The 16,693-nt window shown below is 41.0% G+C and overlaps 1 protein-coding gene across 2 annotated transcripts in view; it reads right to left on the bottom strand.

The window, feature by feature from the left end:
• LOC121949267 (inactive dipeptidyl peptidase 10-like) overlaps positions 1-16,693 on the bottom strand; it is a 270,175-nt gene that overhangs the window by 36,601 nt on the left and 216,881 nt on the right. For both annotated transcript variants that reach the window (XM_042494908.1, XM_042494909.1), the window contains exons 6-8: positions 12,475-12,527; positions 5,171-5,252; positions 840-960 (exon numbers count right to left, since the gene is read on the bottom strand). In XM_042494908.1, coding sequence (XP_042350842.1) covers positions 840-960; positions 5,171-5,252; positions 12,475-12,527 — 256 coding nt within the window. The remainder of the gene's footprint in view (positions 1-839; positions 961-5,170; positions 5,253-12,474; positions 12,528-16,693) is intronic.

Genomic DNA, 16,693 nt, shown 5'->3' with positions numbered 1-16,693 from the left:
AAAAATAAAGAGAGTTACACTGGGAATTGTTTTTTACCTTTAGTAATACATAAGGTGCCAGAGTGCATAAATTAGCATCAAAATAGAGTTAGTTTATCAAATAAGTGCTGGATGAGGAACCCCCCACATGACCAACAGAGGTCTTTGCTAAGCCCCTAATGTCCTAAAATCCCTGAAACATCCCAAAATCCTGGAAACATCCTTAAATCTAAGAATGTCCTAAAATCCTAGAAACATCCTCAAGTTCTAGAAACATCCTGAAATCCTAGAAAAGCCTGAAAATCCTACAGATGTCCTAAAATCCTAGAAATGCCTTTAAGTTCTGTAAATGGGCTAGTATCTTACAAATGTCTTCCTAGAAATGTCCTAAAATCCAAGATGTGCTAAAATCTAGTAATGACCCAAAATCTGTGAAATATCCTGAAATCCTGGAATTATGCTAAAATTTAATAAATGTCCTAAAATTTGAGAGACGTCCTAAATCCTAATTAAATAATTAATCCTAATTAATTATTAGACACTTTGTTTTTTACTTTCACTTATTTGATGCTCTGTTCTTGTATTCTTTTTGCTACTGTATTTATGGAGCAATTTGGCAATCTGTCTTAAAGTCCTAGAAACGTCCTAAATCCTGAAGTCCTAAAATCTAAAATCCTATAAATGTGCTAAAATCCTATAAATGTGGTAAAATCCTAGAAATGTCCAAAAATTAAAACATTTATGGAGCTGCTGCGACTGGCCCCTGGCCTCCTGACATCTTGCAAAAGTGGCCCCCAAGCAAAGCAAGTAGAGTACCCCTGCTGTAGACCAAAAAAGTATGAGAAGATGCTGATAAGTACCTTCATAGAGCCAGTCAGCAATCCCATTGAAGATGATCCCTTCCTTCCCCGAGGACGTTAGCCGAAGGGAGTTACTTTTGACATCTGATTGGTAGTAGATGTTATTCTCAAAGATGTAGATCTGCAGAGAGAGGGCACACATTGGATGGTGAAGAGCAGAGAAATGCTGTAAGAGAGGAACACTGGAGCATGGCTTTAACATTTTCAAGAATCTGCCAGATATCAGGCTTCCCAACTTCAGCACACATGCACTGGATTAACAATTCTTACAGTCGATACACACAGTATCTGCTCCAGCATCCACGCTATTCTTTCAGGATTAAAGCTGCAAGGCGTCAAGTGATTAACTCTAATGTAGTGTGAACTGCATTTGTGGCAGTAAACCTGTTACTCCTCAGCTCAGTGGCCAGGAGAAAAAAATTGGCGCTGTAGTGTTCGACAAACTATGAATACATTCTATTTGTACATTTCATATGTATCAAATCAATGTTTAAAAAGTGACGCAGTGTATAAGCTCACAATCGTCGGGCGGTGAAGGGGATGGCGTGTAATCTAGGAGAGTTTCCTGCTAAGCTGCAGACCGCTGTTCAAGACAAACAAACAACAAAAGCTGCTGCTTTTTAGAGTCGTCGCTGTGTTTCAAGCAGCAATTTAGGCAAAAGTGTTTTAGCTACCCGTCCTTGTGTTTCCACCTGTGACTGTGCCACGAAAAGTGGTTGGTTTTTACAGAGACACTTATGCATGGAACAGCAGCCCACCAAATGCAGTGAAAGTGCTTAATTTCAGCATTTGTTAATTCATATAGCAAAACAAAAACAATCAAACAAAATGCTTTCGTTGTAGTCCAGAGCATCAGATTTCATTTCTGAATGCACTCATGGCCGCAACCAGCTTTTAGCAGGGACTTTCCATCCCTACACAGTGACTTAGTTTACTTTTATAAGTACATAAAAAGACCACAGAAAGTTAGCTTTTTGCTTTCTTATTTTGTCAGTAAGAACACACAACAAGATCAATACTATTATTATTTTATAAGTGTCTTTAGGCCTTTAACCCTTTGAAACCTGAGCAATTTGGTGTGTTTTCTTTAAAAAAAAAAAAAAACAGGACGAAGGCAATGAGCATCTAAAGAAGAAATGACCCAAAAATTAGCAAGAAATTAATACAATGTACAAGAAAATTACCTGAAAATAAATAAAGGAAAAAAGAAAAAGCAAAAAACAAAAAAAGAAAGAAATGACCTTGAAAAAGTTTTTAAAAAATTATTATTTTGTAACATAATTAAATATATAATTAGGATAATTATAACTGTTTCTTTCGTTTTTCTTTTTTGCCCTATAAGTTTTTCCCTAGCTTTTTAAAATAATTTTCTAAATCTACTAATATCTTGCAATTTGTGGAACATTCCTTATTAAGTTGCTCGTTGATCCCGTGTTTTGAAAGAAATCAAGCAAATATACCCAGTTTTCCAAGGGTTAAAATTTTGAAATATTATTTAAATAAATACATGCATTCTTGGGCATGGCTGCTGGGGGGCTTCGGTGAACCACCCTGAGACAGTGCAAATGGCGCCTGTGCATAAACTATATGCTGAACTAGTTACTGACGTGTCTTGTTTGCAATGCGCCTGTGGATGTACAGACAACTATTACTGTATTACTGTGATAGAAGAACAAAACTTGAGAGTGAAGAAAGCTTCCCACATTTCTTTCCAGAAAAAAAAACTATGCTGAACTTGGCTGACATGTGTCACAAAAAAACAAATCCAACTTGTCAAACAAGCATCAATCAACATTACACAGACCGAAAGTCCGCCTGAGAAGCATAATCTTTCTTTGGCCTTCCAGAACAGCTACAAGTCAGTGGCCTAATGTGATCTTGCATCAAAATTCATTAGCAAAGAGCCTCTCTGTGCACTGACACGGCCTCACAGTCAGCAGGGCCTTCTGCTGTCTGACTGCAAGGCATCAACATATCATCGGTCCAGAAGGCAGTATGTGCATGTGCTCCAAGGTTCAGAGGAATGATTATCTAACCGCAGACTGCAGGAACAATGTTCTGTTCTAAAATGGGAAGGATCATTACTACAACTGTGGAAAGAGTATAATCGGCTATTTGAGGTTTTATTGCTGCTGGTTCAATCAAACTGTAGCAGTATGTTAGAGATCTGGGACTAGGAGACAGGAAATTCAGATATTGTTGGGGTTTTTTTCACATGTGACAACCAAAAAGACAGTTTGTGAGATTTATTCCAATCCCTGTAGATGACATTGTTCAATGTAAAAAATAAATAGAAAAATGGCATTTTGTGAACAGAAAGAGCTTCTTTTCCAAGTCCTCATAACACCACTCTAAATGTAACAATAAGATCTGAAAAGTCTGGCCATGACCTTTACTTACACGGATAAAGCTGGCATAGTGATAGTTCTATTGTCAACAAATGCCATGAAAGTAAACCAAAGACTGAATTCTGCACTAAAGATATTATTTTTTGTGGCTATCTCTGTTGCAGCCTCATACTGCAACTCAATCGCCAGAAAAAAATGTGACATTTTAAGTTTGTGCAAACTACAAATATGTTACATTAGCAAGTTATTTTCTGGATACAATTAAATCTTATGTTTCAACAACACCATGTTTAACGTATGGTTAGGTTTAAGCAGAAAAAGCAAGTCATTATGAGTAGGAAAAGATCATATTTTAGCTTAGATTACCCAGTTTTCGGGGCATAATCCTGGCAGGAAAATGTGGTTTCTGTTTGGTACTGTCACAACACTCTCAGCTGTTTTTACTGCAAAAGCTCCTGAAGAAGACTTAGTGAAGTCCGAACACACAGACATGAAAGGTGTATTTTTAGAATCAGTGTGAGTCACGCTCTCCAATATATCTGACACCATTATCCCTTGTAATGATTAAACATCCATAAATCTGCTTGGAATCCATAGAAAAAGCTCTGCACAAAACTTCCTTAGGAAAAACTATATTTTTAAGTTTGCTTTGGAAAAAAAGTCATCCAGTAAAAGTTGTCTGGACATCCATGGCGATATTGCAAACAGAAACTGCTAACAGCTTATTCATCATATTTTGAATGCGTCATTTTGCCAATGTAAACAAATATGAGCTAAAGAAGGGGCTTTGAGTTGTAGCCCATAACAGGACTTAGTGAATCCATAGCAGCATTATTGAAGGATGTGTTTGTCTCGATGTTATCTGGTGGCCCACATTGTCAAATAACACATTCAATTAACATCTAATTGGAAAAAGTATAATTTATTGCTATGCCTGTACAGTTTAGCTTAAGACGTGATAATAATTCTAATGAGAATACACAAATTCCCAAAGAATTTCTAGGAGGCTGAGTAACAGATTTTGACTAAAACTCACACATTATGTCTGTGTTTCCAAAGATGCACCTCTGGCTAATGATGCTGCGTGCCACTCCAGAGCTCGAAAGCCTTCACATCTGTCTCGCTCTCACCTCCTTATCACCGTAATGACTTCCTAATGGAGTCGTGTTTGATTTATTCTCAAAAATTACACGCTGACATTTGCAAATATGGACAAAGCAGCTCTACTATTCTCTAGCCTTTTAGCTGTCAACAAAAAAAGCCTCCCCATCTGTCCGCTGGAGATAAATAACAAAAAAAAGGCATGATGGGGAGAATATTTGCATTTAATTAGGTTCCTTCGAAAACTGAACTGAGTACATTATGAGTGGAGCCAGGAATTTCTGCATTAGATGGTAGTAAAACCGCATTTCTCTGTGTGTCATCACAGTTCAAATACACGTGTAGTAAGAGCAGAAACACACACACCTCATCCAGGCCTGGAGCTGAAGATAAAGTCTGATTTTGGTGGCTCCACAATCACAGAGCCTTCAAAATACTGCGCTTCAGTTTTCTGCAGAAAATCCAGCATCTGATAAAGATTGCTGGACTCAGCAGGAAATACACTGAGTTGAAGGCTGTGTTATAAAAGTCATTATATCCCGGGCACGCTGATTTAATTACATAATGAAAGGACAGAAACCTTGTGCGTGCTTACTGCCGACTCAATGTCATTACTCAGTTAGTAATTACAGTCAAATGTCAATGAAAATATGGTTTCATCACAATAACTCTTATGTCTCCTTGAAATAAACATGTGTTTGCTATATCTTAATTACTGTAATCTTCAGCATGTATGAGGCACAAATGAGTAAATGTTTAAAAAATGAAGTACGTGAGTTTAATCCTCACTAGCTGTGAAATGCAATAAAGCTAATGCTGGCAAAGTATGGCCAAGCTGAACAGCAGAGTGACACTGTGAAATGTTTCTTTGTGTGTTCTCACCAGCTGTTGTCCTTGCACTCCCCAGGCAGCGTACTGCAGGACGGAGTTCACCACCTCAGGGGGGTCCAGCTCCCAAACCTCCCTGAAAACAAACAAACAAACAAACAAAGTCATCACAAACACCTTGTGGTGCTGGGCATGGGCTGCCACTGTATGGACAAACAAAATCATTTTAAAAACTTCATTTAGTTCCTTATTCATGCCATTCATAAGTGTTTTAACCCCTTGAAACCTGAGGCACAAGGATTTAATTTTTCTGGAAATTGTAGGGGAGAAAAGAAATGACCAATTTAGAAATGTCCCAAAAATTTCAAGAACTTTGTAAAAAATGACAAGAAAATTACCTAAATATGGGTAAGGGGGAAGGATTATAAGAAAATTATCAGAAAGATTAGGGAAAATGTCCTGAAAAATACATTAATAATTATAATAATTTTATATTTAGAATAATCTTACAGAAATAATATGGAAAATGTATTTTTTCAGCAAATTTCCCGACATTTTCTTGTTGGGGATTTTTGTTGCTGTTATTTTCAGGTTTGGGTTGTTTTTTTTCGGGTAATTCGTCTTAATTACTTTTTTTTGTTTTGGGCCACGTCTTGACAAGTTGATGTTGCCTTCTCCCCATGTTTTAAAAAGAAATCAAACCAAGTTGCTCAGGTTTCAAAAGGTTAAGCAAAAAAAAGAAAGAATAGTTCCAGGTTCTGAAATGTGAAAATAAGTTGGTGTTACAGTGGTAAAGATGCTCAGTCATTCAGGTCATGGTAATTCTAAGGGCTAATTAGCAGGAAGCTGGACTTGCTTGAGTTTCTTGAAGACATTTCACCTCTCATCCTAGAGGCTCCTTTATTTGCAGAACTGAACAGGCCTCCTGGATCAGAGGTGAAACTTCTTTAAGCAAGTCCAGTTTCTTACAACTTAGCGCTTTGAAAAACTTGGTGTCACATTATCTCTTGCATGCATGAATTTGTATGACAACCTCAGTCAAGACTTTTTCCTTAGAATTTTTATGTCTCTTGAGGAATTGAGGTTTGTTTTTTAAAACATCTACTTTTCAAGGAGGTTTTCAAATGTCCACTCAGGTGGACAGCAAGCCTCTAAGTTTATAACTTCAACCAGTAAATACAACTACGTATATACTGTGCGAAACTATAAAAATATATCTTTAATGCTGTTAAACTAATGTGTTCACACACTTTAACATGTTCAAATACACTCTTTGAAATAAAGGTGCTAACTAGAAACACTTGGGGTTCATTGGCTTGTCCCCATAAAAGAACCCTATGTGGTTCCCTGAAACCACTTTAAACGGTTTTATCTAAAACCCAACATAAAGGATTGTACCTAGAACCATCTGTAAAAGGTTCCACCCTGGAACTCCATAGGAGGTTTTACAGAGAACCCTTCTCTGGAGTAACAGTTCAATCCAGAACCTGCTCTGGGGGTTCAATCCAAAATCTTTCCACCTTCCTAGGATGCCAACAAGAATTCACCAAGGAAGACCTATAGCAAACCCTTTCACTTTCCACGGTTTCATCTAGAACCTGCACACGGGACAGATAAAAAAAGCCTGGGCTTTACTGGGCTCTTGGGAGTCAGATCTCATCTCATCCTGCACAACCCACAACACTTATGGTTCATAATAATGTTTTTTAGAAGGTGGAGATTTTGTGAACCTACTACTTATCAAACCATTAGTATTTCAACGGTGAAGTAGGGTTGGAAACCTGCACTCGATTTCAATTTAGAACCGAATAAAAACACTAAGTACTAGGTCCCCATGAAAAAAAAAAGAATTTGGCAGAGCATGTGGTATTGTATGGCAAGAAATGATAGTAAAGGGTGCATCTACTTTTAAAAACACCATTTGAAACTTGGTTCTAAACATTCAAACACTTGAAGGTGGGGATCATTTAATACACATGCTTTCAGCGACCCTTGAAAAGCCCCTCAAAAAGAACCCCTCTGGAACCCATTTTTCCAATAGTGTACAGTCCAATGTAATGCAAAACTACTGTGGTGACCACTATGCATGTTAGAGTACACTGATTATGTTTTGGACTGCTATTTTTAGGGGCTTTGTTTAAGTTTTCTGATGTTTCATAAACCAGTATATAGTAGGCCTAATAGTTGCACTAGTCATGTATCCTTTTTATAGTAAAACAAGAAAATGAGTTCAAATGAGCATTAATTAGCAACAGACCCACAACTGAGTGATCAGCACAGAATTGACCAAGACAAAAACACAAGTGTGTAAATGGGGCCTCACAATGGCTCAAAATCTGAGAAATCTATCGCAAAGCTTCCTAAAATAACACGCAACAGTGTTTGAAGGGGCAAATCTCATCAGCCATATAAAGTGTTAATCCTCTATGATCAGTAGTGGGAATCTGGTCCATCACCGTGACTGATGGGGCTGGCGGGATGTCTGCAGCCCAGCATGTCTGGGATCAGCTCTTTGGACAGTGACAGCTACTCTTTATGCAGGATGTTCATAAGTTCCACCTATAAGGCAACGTGTTGCTCCTGACAACTAATAGTCTTCTAATTTTATCATAACTGCCCAGAAATTTATTTTTCAAGGCTGAAGTTGTCAGTTTATCAGCATGATCCAAACATTGTAGTCAGACTAGTCTGAGCCCATTTTGGGAAATTAAAATAGAGAAAGTTGACTTTTAGGATGGCACAAAGTGAGGACATTTCTTAAAAGCATTCAAACTGTGATGTCCATTGCAAATAAATATTCATAAATCCGCTTAGAAATCACAGAATATTAAACACTATAACACCAGAATTGCACTGAGAATCGCAAAGTTTTCTTTTGTGTCACAGTAATCCAGATCTGTACATAACTAATTCGGCATATGTTGCATAATGGCAGCAAGTAAAGTCAAACACATTCCTGGTGGCTGTTGGCCTCTGCCAGGGTTGTCCCTTGTCACAGTTTCTGTTTGTGATATTCTTGGACAGGATCTCAAGGCGCAGCCGGGGGAGGAAGGGGTCCGCTTTGGGAACCTCAAAATTGCATCTCTGCTTTTTACAGTTTCCTTAGCATAGTGAGTTTACATTACATGCTCGCATGAGGTGGCATTTCAGGCAATTCAAAAAAAACATTTTTTTTTGCAAAACTAAAATGGAAACACTTTTTTGGCTTTTCTAGGTCACATGATGCTATGGCTATGTGCTTGTCAGTAAGAACTGGCTCCCTCATGATGCAGCAGGAGCTACAAGAGGTGCAAAACAAAACAAGCACTGAATCTTAGACAGAAGAAGGTTGAGCCAGCTTAGGTAAGGTGAATCTTGCTTGTGTTTGTTTTTGTGTTGGGGGGTTGTTAAGTGCTTAGCACTGGACTTTCAGTTTCTCTCTGCAACAATAGGTGAGGTCAGCTGACGCGGGTCACACCCTCTATTGATTGCCCAAGTGAAACCAGACAGGGGCGGTTCAGTTGGGCGCAATCAGTCAAGTTGGAAACAGCTGTGACTGTGTTCAGGTACCTAAAAGGGCACAGACTGCGCTTGAGCATCAGCGAAAGCGTCAGCCCACACAGGGTAAAGACCTGCGAGTCTACCTGCGCGAGTCCACCGAGCAAGGACACCGACTACCGCTGCCGCCTGTCTGTTTTCAGTCTAACGCACAATGTGTCTCTCACGCATCCCGGTCATTGTTGGCAACCGGAAAAGACGCACAGTCTGCCGTACACGCAATCCGCAAAACCTGTCCGCTCTCCCAGAAAGTGGTCCCAGCCCACACTCAGTTACCTTTGGTCTTTGGAACTGTCAGTCCGCAGTTAACAAGACAGAATTCATCAGTTCACTGGTGAAACTCTCAGACATTCAGGTCCTAGCCCTGACTGAGACATGGATCCGCCCAGAAAACTCAGCTACACCAGCTGCACTCTCCGAGTCCGCTACGCTAAGCCACACCCCTCCACTCCACTGGACGAGGAGGCGGTGCTGGCGTGCTCATTCCTGACAACTGGTCTTTTTCCACACTGCGCCCGTTGAGCAGCAACACAACATTTGAATATCATGCTCTAAATGTCACTGCTCCCATCAAAGTATATATTCTGGTTTGCGTACCGCCCACCAGGGGGTCATCTGGATGGCTTTGTCTCTGAAATGGACATGTTACTCTCTGACATCCCTGATGATGGCACACCACTGATTGTCATGGGAGACAAGAACATTCACATTGACAGTACTCTGGCAAACAACTTTCTGGCACTCCTCTCCTCCTTTGCACTTGTACTAGCTCCTTATCCTCCCACCCCACAAAGCTGGTAAAGTCCTTGACTTGGTGCTGACTCGTAACTGCTCCATAGCAGATGTGACAGTTACCCCTCTACACCTGTCAGACCATTTCTTGGTAAAATTTGCAGCTGCCTTTCCGCAATTGCAGACACCCACTCAGACAATTTCCCTCCGCAGAAACCATAAGTCCCTCACAGCAGCACAGCTGTCTGATGAGGTGAGCTCTGCCATGTCTGACCACTCACACTTCTCCTCACTCTCTGTTAATGAGGCTACAGAAACACTCTGTTCCTCTCTGGCATCCTCTCTGGACAAACTCTGCCCCCTGGTGTCCAAACCAGCCAAGAAAAAACAACCAAGTCCATGGCTCTGAGAGAACAAAGAACTGGACTCAGGGCAGCAGAAAGAAAGTGGCATAAATCCCAAGAACCCACTGATTTGTCCTCATACAAACAGAAACTTGCTTCCTTTACCTCTTCCTTGCAGTCCTCTAAGAAAGCCTTCTATCAGAACAAGATCTGTGCTGCTACCGATTCCAGAAAACTGTTTATGGTGTTTAACTCCTTGCTTTCTCCTCCAGCTGCTCAGCCTTCTACTACACTGACTCCAGACATGTTTGCCTCCTTTTTCACTGAAAAGGTGGCTGCAATCAGCAACCAGTTCTCTGAGCCTGACCAGCCCAGTCAGCTCAAACCCACTACTGCTGCTTCACTCTGCTCTTTTGCTCCTCTGACCGAGGATGAGGTCTCCAGACTTCTTCTGAGCTCAAAACCTACAACATGTCCTCTCGATCCAATACCCACCCGCATCCTGCAGACCGTCCTGCCCACTTTCAAACCTGCAGTCACACACATTGTCAATTCCTCCCTAAAAACTGGCACTTTTCCTGCTACTTTTAAGCAAGCCTGTGTCACCCCACTGCTCAAAAAGCCTAATCTCAACCCCGCCCAGGTTGAAAACTACAGGCCAGTCTCACTTCTACAATTTGTGTCGAAAATACTGGAGCGCGCAGTATTTAACCAGGTCTCTGAACACTTGCGGAACAACAACCTACTTGACTCCTTTCAGTCTGGCTTCAGGTGTGACCATTCCACTGAGACTGCACTCCTGTCAGTCACTGAGTCACTGACACTGGCTCGAGCTGCTGGTCAATCCTCTGTCCTACTGCTGCTGGACCTGTCTGCTGCCTTTGACATGGTGAACCATCAAATCCTCCTCTCCACACTCTCTGAGCTCGGCATCTCAGGTTCTGTCCTATTGTGGTTCAAGTCCTACCTCACAGGCAGATCCTTCAGAGTGTCATGGCGAGGAGAGGTGTCTAGGTCACATGGCCTATCGACAGGGGTTCCTCAGGGGTCGGTGCTTGGTCCCCTACTCTTCTCTCTGTACACCAACTCACTCGGTGCAGTGATCCGCTCCCATGGTTTCTCCTACCACTGCTATGCTGACGACACTCAGCTCTTCCTCTCCTTTCCACCTGATGACAGAACGGCCTCAGCTCAGATATCAGCGTGTCTGGCTGATATCTCCACATGGATGAAGGAACGCCACCTTCAGCTAAATCTGTCTAAGACCGAACTCATGGTCTTTCCAGCTTGTCCATCTGTTCAGCCTCGGATCAGTGTCCAACTAGACTCGAGCCTACTTGTGCCACACAAACTCAGCCAGAAACCTGGGTGTCATGATTGATGACCAGCTGACCTTTAAGGTTCATGTGGCCTCAGTTTCTCGGTCTTGTCGTTATGCCCTCTACAACATCAGGAAGATCAGACCCTTCCTGACCCAACAGGCCACACAGCTTCTGGTTCAGGCTCTTGTGATCTCACGCATTGACTACTGCAACTCTCTTCTGGCAGGCCTCCCTGCATGCTCATTCAAACCTCTTCAGATGATCCAGAATGCAGCAGCACGTCTGGTCTTCAACCAGCCCAAAAGAGCACATGTCACCCCGCTGCTAATTTCTCTTCACTGGCTTCCAGTGGCAGCCAGAATCAAATTCAAAGCACTTCTCTTGGCTTATAAAACAATCACAAGAACTGCTCCAGCCTACCTGGAATCCCTGATCCAGGTCTACTCTCCTTCTCGCCCACTACGCTCTGCATGCGAAAGATGCCTGGTGCTTCCAGCCCAGCACGGCTCTAAATCTCTAGCCAGACTCTTCTCTTCTGTTGTTCCCAAATGGTGGAACAAACTTCCAAACTCTGTGCGTTCTGCTGAGTCCCTTTCTACTTTTAAGAGACAATTGAAAACTCAATTGTTCCGAGAACACCTAGGCACTTAACCTGACTCTTCTCCTCTTTGCCCTTTGGGGTAGAGTAAGTCAGATGGTCCAAAAACCCAGCACTTAATGATTATCTAGCACTGACAAAGTTGTGTGATGTTGTATGTTGATTGTCATCGTAAGTAGTGATACTGAGATTGTTGAATCTCAGATGCTGAGATCGCTACTGGTTATTACTTTGGTTTCCAAAAAAAAAAAACCAAAAACAGAGGGGGGGGGGGGGGGGGGGGGGGTACGGCACTTCTTCTGCCACTAGATGGCTATACCTGTGACCAATCCCACCTGAAGCACTTTTTGCACTTACTAAGGGTTTTTTCCTTAAGACCAATCGCACCTGAAGCACTTTTTGCACTTACTAAGGGTTTTTTCCTTAAGTCTAAATTCTTGCTTGTGTTGTACGTCGCTTTGGATAAAAGCGTCTGCTAAATGAAATTGTAGAATTGTAGAATTGTAGAACTGTACGTGTTATTGCATCACATAGCTCTTCAAAAGTTGAGCAGATCATACGGAAGTTTTGAATCCACAATTCCTCTGTGAAATTCTCCTCATGCATGTTACAACATGTTAACAGGCTATAACAATGCTTTCACTGCACTAAGCCTGTACTGATAGTACCTGTGCTGTATTGTATTTGCAAAAAGTATTTGCAAAAACAGTGTGGCCCACAGCTGCATTTGCTCCCTGATGATGTGTTGTTTTTTGTTTGTTTGTTTTTTTGTTGTTTTACCACACATGTTGCCTCACAGCAACTTCTGAGGACAGAAACACTTACCGTGTGTGAATATTGTAGATACTGTAGGAGGCCATGTAGGAGTGGCGGTAGACCTGCAGCAAAATAAAGACAGAGAGACAGAAACAGAGAGAGACAGATTAAAATACGGCCTTCTGAAACATTAACGAGAGAGGCAGCAGTGCCACAGATAATGACATCATGACAAAAAATGAAAAGGAAGAGCGGCATCAAACAAAACAGACTGCTGGCTGTTCTCGGTGATAGAATCTGTAGACAATGCAATTTGCATGGGTGACAGCTGTGGGACGAGACATTTTAATTCCATCTGAGAAACCCATCATCGCCGAGTGCCTGTGTGCCGAAAGCCCGTGAGAGACAGGGAGAGACGGAGGGAGAGCGCGAGTGAGAGAGGCATTCACAGTGACAGAGGGGTGCATGTAAAGCTGTCGGAAACCCCCTGGAGAAGCTGTGGCTGACATGATAATAGACCTCTGACCGCGGCTGGTGATCGGGCACAGAAACAGGCCATATTTTTGCATTTTCATCAGGAGGATGACACTCGTGTATTCAGCTCGGGTACGAAACAGGGGATTCTGTTACAAGAGGAGATTCTGTTCTGCTAATGTAGAAACTCAGAGATACAGTGGACTGACAACGGGGTGTAAGCTGGGGCATAATTACATTTCTATCATCCTAAATTGAATTGTGTCGTGAGGGGTGATTTTCTATTTATATTTGCCCTTGATTTAAATTAAAGTTAACTGAATCTACTCTCATTACTCTGTAGACACACAGAGAGGGGATGGATGGATGGATGGATGGATGAAAGGAAGGGAGGATGGATGGATGGAGGGAAGGAAGGAAGGAAATGTGAATGGAAGAAAGGGAGGAAGGAAGAAAAGAAGGATGGATGATGGATGGATGAAAGGAAGAAAGGAAGGAAGGAAGGAAGGAAGGGGGTGATGGAGGGAAGGAAGGGAGGAAGGAAAGATGGATGGATGAAAGAAAGGAAAGAAAGAAGGGTGGATAGATGGATAGAAGGATAGATAGATAGATAGATAGATAGATAGATAGATAGATAGATAATGACTGAATTCTTTTTTGGTGACCTAAAAAAAGTAAATTTGAGCTGCAGGATCTTGTAATATTTGTATAATTCCAAAATATACTGAGCTATGTGTGCACATCACACAGGTTCTTCAGAACCAAACTCAGGAAATCATTTCTTTTTGTAAAGGAGCATTGTGATGTTGAAACAGGAAATGGTGCTCCCTGAACTCTTGGAAACACAATAGTGTTATTGTGCACTGGAGCACCAGGAGAGCCATGAAAAAAAAGGCTCTTTCAGTCAGGTAGCACACACTTAAATGCTGTAAAATATGCATGAAGATTATAGAGTGTGGGATTGTGCCAGAGCTGAAAGGAGTTTCAAACATAAACAGTGACAGCAGCACAGACTGATGAATGACTGAGACTCTTAAATAAAATAAAATAGCAATGAAAAGCCAAAATGAGTGATTTGCCCAGCTGAGAGGGATTTCTGATGACTCTGGCAGACATTTGTTTCTAATACAACAAGTGCGCCAACTGGGTATCGATAAAGTAGGCAAAACCATTTCAAAGCAACGCATCGGCGGAATGCTAAACAGGGATTTCTATGACTGGAAGAAGCACTATTGTGTACTATTTGTGCTGAAATTGTCCCCATGAAAGTATGAAGCCATTCAACGAGAGGTCATACAGCAAGAAAGAAAAAGTACAACTCTTCTTTCTATTACAAATGCAGATAAATAAAGATAGCATCTCAGACATGACAATACAAACAGCTATCCCCGGTTATCTCATTAACAAGGCCAAAACAAAAGTGTAATATATAAATGAATTATGTTCCTGTGCATTCACAGAGATAGAAAGTTTCGGAGCATGCTGTCAATTCAAACGGGACCAGCAGAGCAGCTATACCTCACCAATCAGGAACAGAGATCATTCCAGGGCAACTGCTATCAGCACCTTTACATTTTACAGAGGCTGTTAAAGCAAGAAATATCGCACATCCCGATGGCACAAATGAGAGCTTTAAGAGCTCCCTGGTACACCTCGAGGGGGTCAGCCAAAGGCTACAAGAACTCTGCATCATCGTGGAACGTGTTGTCCAAGACTTCATTTTAGACCATTCCTCCAGGCTGTCCAGTCCAACAGACCCTATGCCTTTTTTGTTTGATTTTTAACTTCCTCTTCTTCACAGGTGTATTATGCCTGCTGGCAGCTTGATGCTGCCTCCCCAGTACACACAGGTTAGAACATGACTTGACGTTCTCAGTAACTTGTAGGACTCGCTGACTGTATGCCATCTTACACACAGAGCTTATCTTATCCATGCCTGACTAAGAAAAAAGCTCAAACCTTGAGGTATATTTCAGCATATCCTTTTCAATATACATCAATGAAATGTATGGGTACCTGCAATTGACCCTTGGGCCTGCTTTAATATGACACACAGTCGTACTGCTCTGCGCACAAGATGCGGTTTTCAAAATCATCCTTCAAAAATATTATACATTAATATTATTTTCTTTATTATCCCCCCCCCCCCCAAACAATTATTCAGCCTAGGATTTATCAGTGATTAGCAGCGACACTGATTTTTATACATTGTTATATTTTGTGCAGCATCAAACACTCACACTCATATTGCTCTGCATACAAAATGAGCTTTTCAAAATCAGACTATAAAAAAATCATACATTAATATGATTATTAATATAATTATGATTATACTTTCATTGATTTCAATTTTTCAACCAACATCAGTCCTAATCATAATTATCAAATATTCATTCATTTTTGGGATTTTAACACATTAAAAGCCAGGTTTTTGTCATAATGCCACTACTTTTTTTTTTAATTATCACAGCCCGGGATATGTCAGTGATTGCAACATTGATTGTGACAGTGTGCCCAGTGGAAACAGCATGTATTTCTCTATATGGTAAAAATGACATGTGGAAAATATGTGGAAAATAGTCAAAATGACAAATTCCAAGGCAAAAGCCCAGAATGACACCCAGAAAAATTATAATGCATGTTTTTATACTTTGATGACTGTGGGATTAAAAATTGCATGGGTTTCAATGGAGCATTTTTTTGCACTTAACGGTATGAATGTAACAATTTAGTTTCCACAGTGTATTTTACACTTACTGTAGGAGCTGAGCTGGAAATTCCAAGATCAAACAAAAATGCACAATCTTGCCAAAATGTATGCCATATGCATGAACACAAAACAATCAAAAAAATGACAAGCACGTAAAATGCACCAAACAGCACCTACAGGTTAAAAGCACCATGGTAGAGATAACTGGACAATTATTGTTGTTAAACTTGGAGCTCATGGGTTACAAGGTATTAACGTCTAAGGTATCGTTAGACATTGCTATTTGGTTTGGGTTGGGCCATGGCCAAAATTCAATGTCAATATTATACATAATTCCAACATCAATTTGATATAAAGTACTGCCGACAGATTTTGTTGGTTTTATGTTGTGTTGTTAAATAACCAAATTCAATGTCTTCCAAACGTCTCATGCTGATATCATCTTAATGTAAATTTTACAACAGTTAGTTCTGACAAAGCAATCTGATTAGTCAAGAGGCATTCCATGAGTGGTGATGTACAGTACAGCATTACTGGGACTTTTAACTCTTCATGTACCACTCCCCTTTACAGGTGTTAGAAACTGGTAATTAGGCAAACAGTAATGGTCAGTAGTCATATAACCTTGCCGCATCAACGTTTGAAGAGCAAGGAAAACACGTCTGACTGGTAGCATCGCTCAAAAAATAAAAAGTCCGCCTCATGCAAAAGCCCTCGACCAGCAGCCCAGGAGGGGAGCAGATGTGAGGGACGGATTTTGGTATACTGCTGTTCACTGGGAGTATACCAGCTGTCACAGATGTTACGTGGATGTTCAGTGAGACAGGGACAGAATCGTCTGACACCAACCAAAGCATGAGATACACCACCATACACAAACTGTCTCATGTGGTACATGGGAGACAGATATCATGGGCACACGCTGGGGCGATGTACAGTCTGATCAAATTGACTCACACAGGCTGCCAAAGCAACTGTTAACAGACTCTTATTTCACCGGAAAAACACAGATAAATGTATATGATACCAAGCAGCTGCGCAAAACATGTAGACCAAGCTTTTACAGATTAGCAAGCTAGTATGCATGAAAATGTGTAACTAGGC

Source organism: Plectropomus leopardus, chromosome 10 (genome assembly GCF_008729295.1).
Source record: "Plectropomus leopardus isolate mb chromosome 10, YSFRI_Pleo_2.0, whole genome shotgun sequence".
NCBI classification, from domain to species: Eukaryota; Metazoa; Chordata; class Actinopteri; order Perciformes; family Serranidae; genus Plectropomus; species Plectropomus leopardus.
This window is presented reverse-complemented; position numbering and strand designations above follow the sequence as displayed.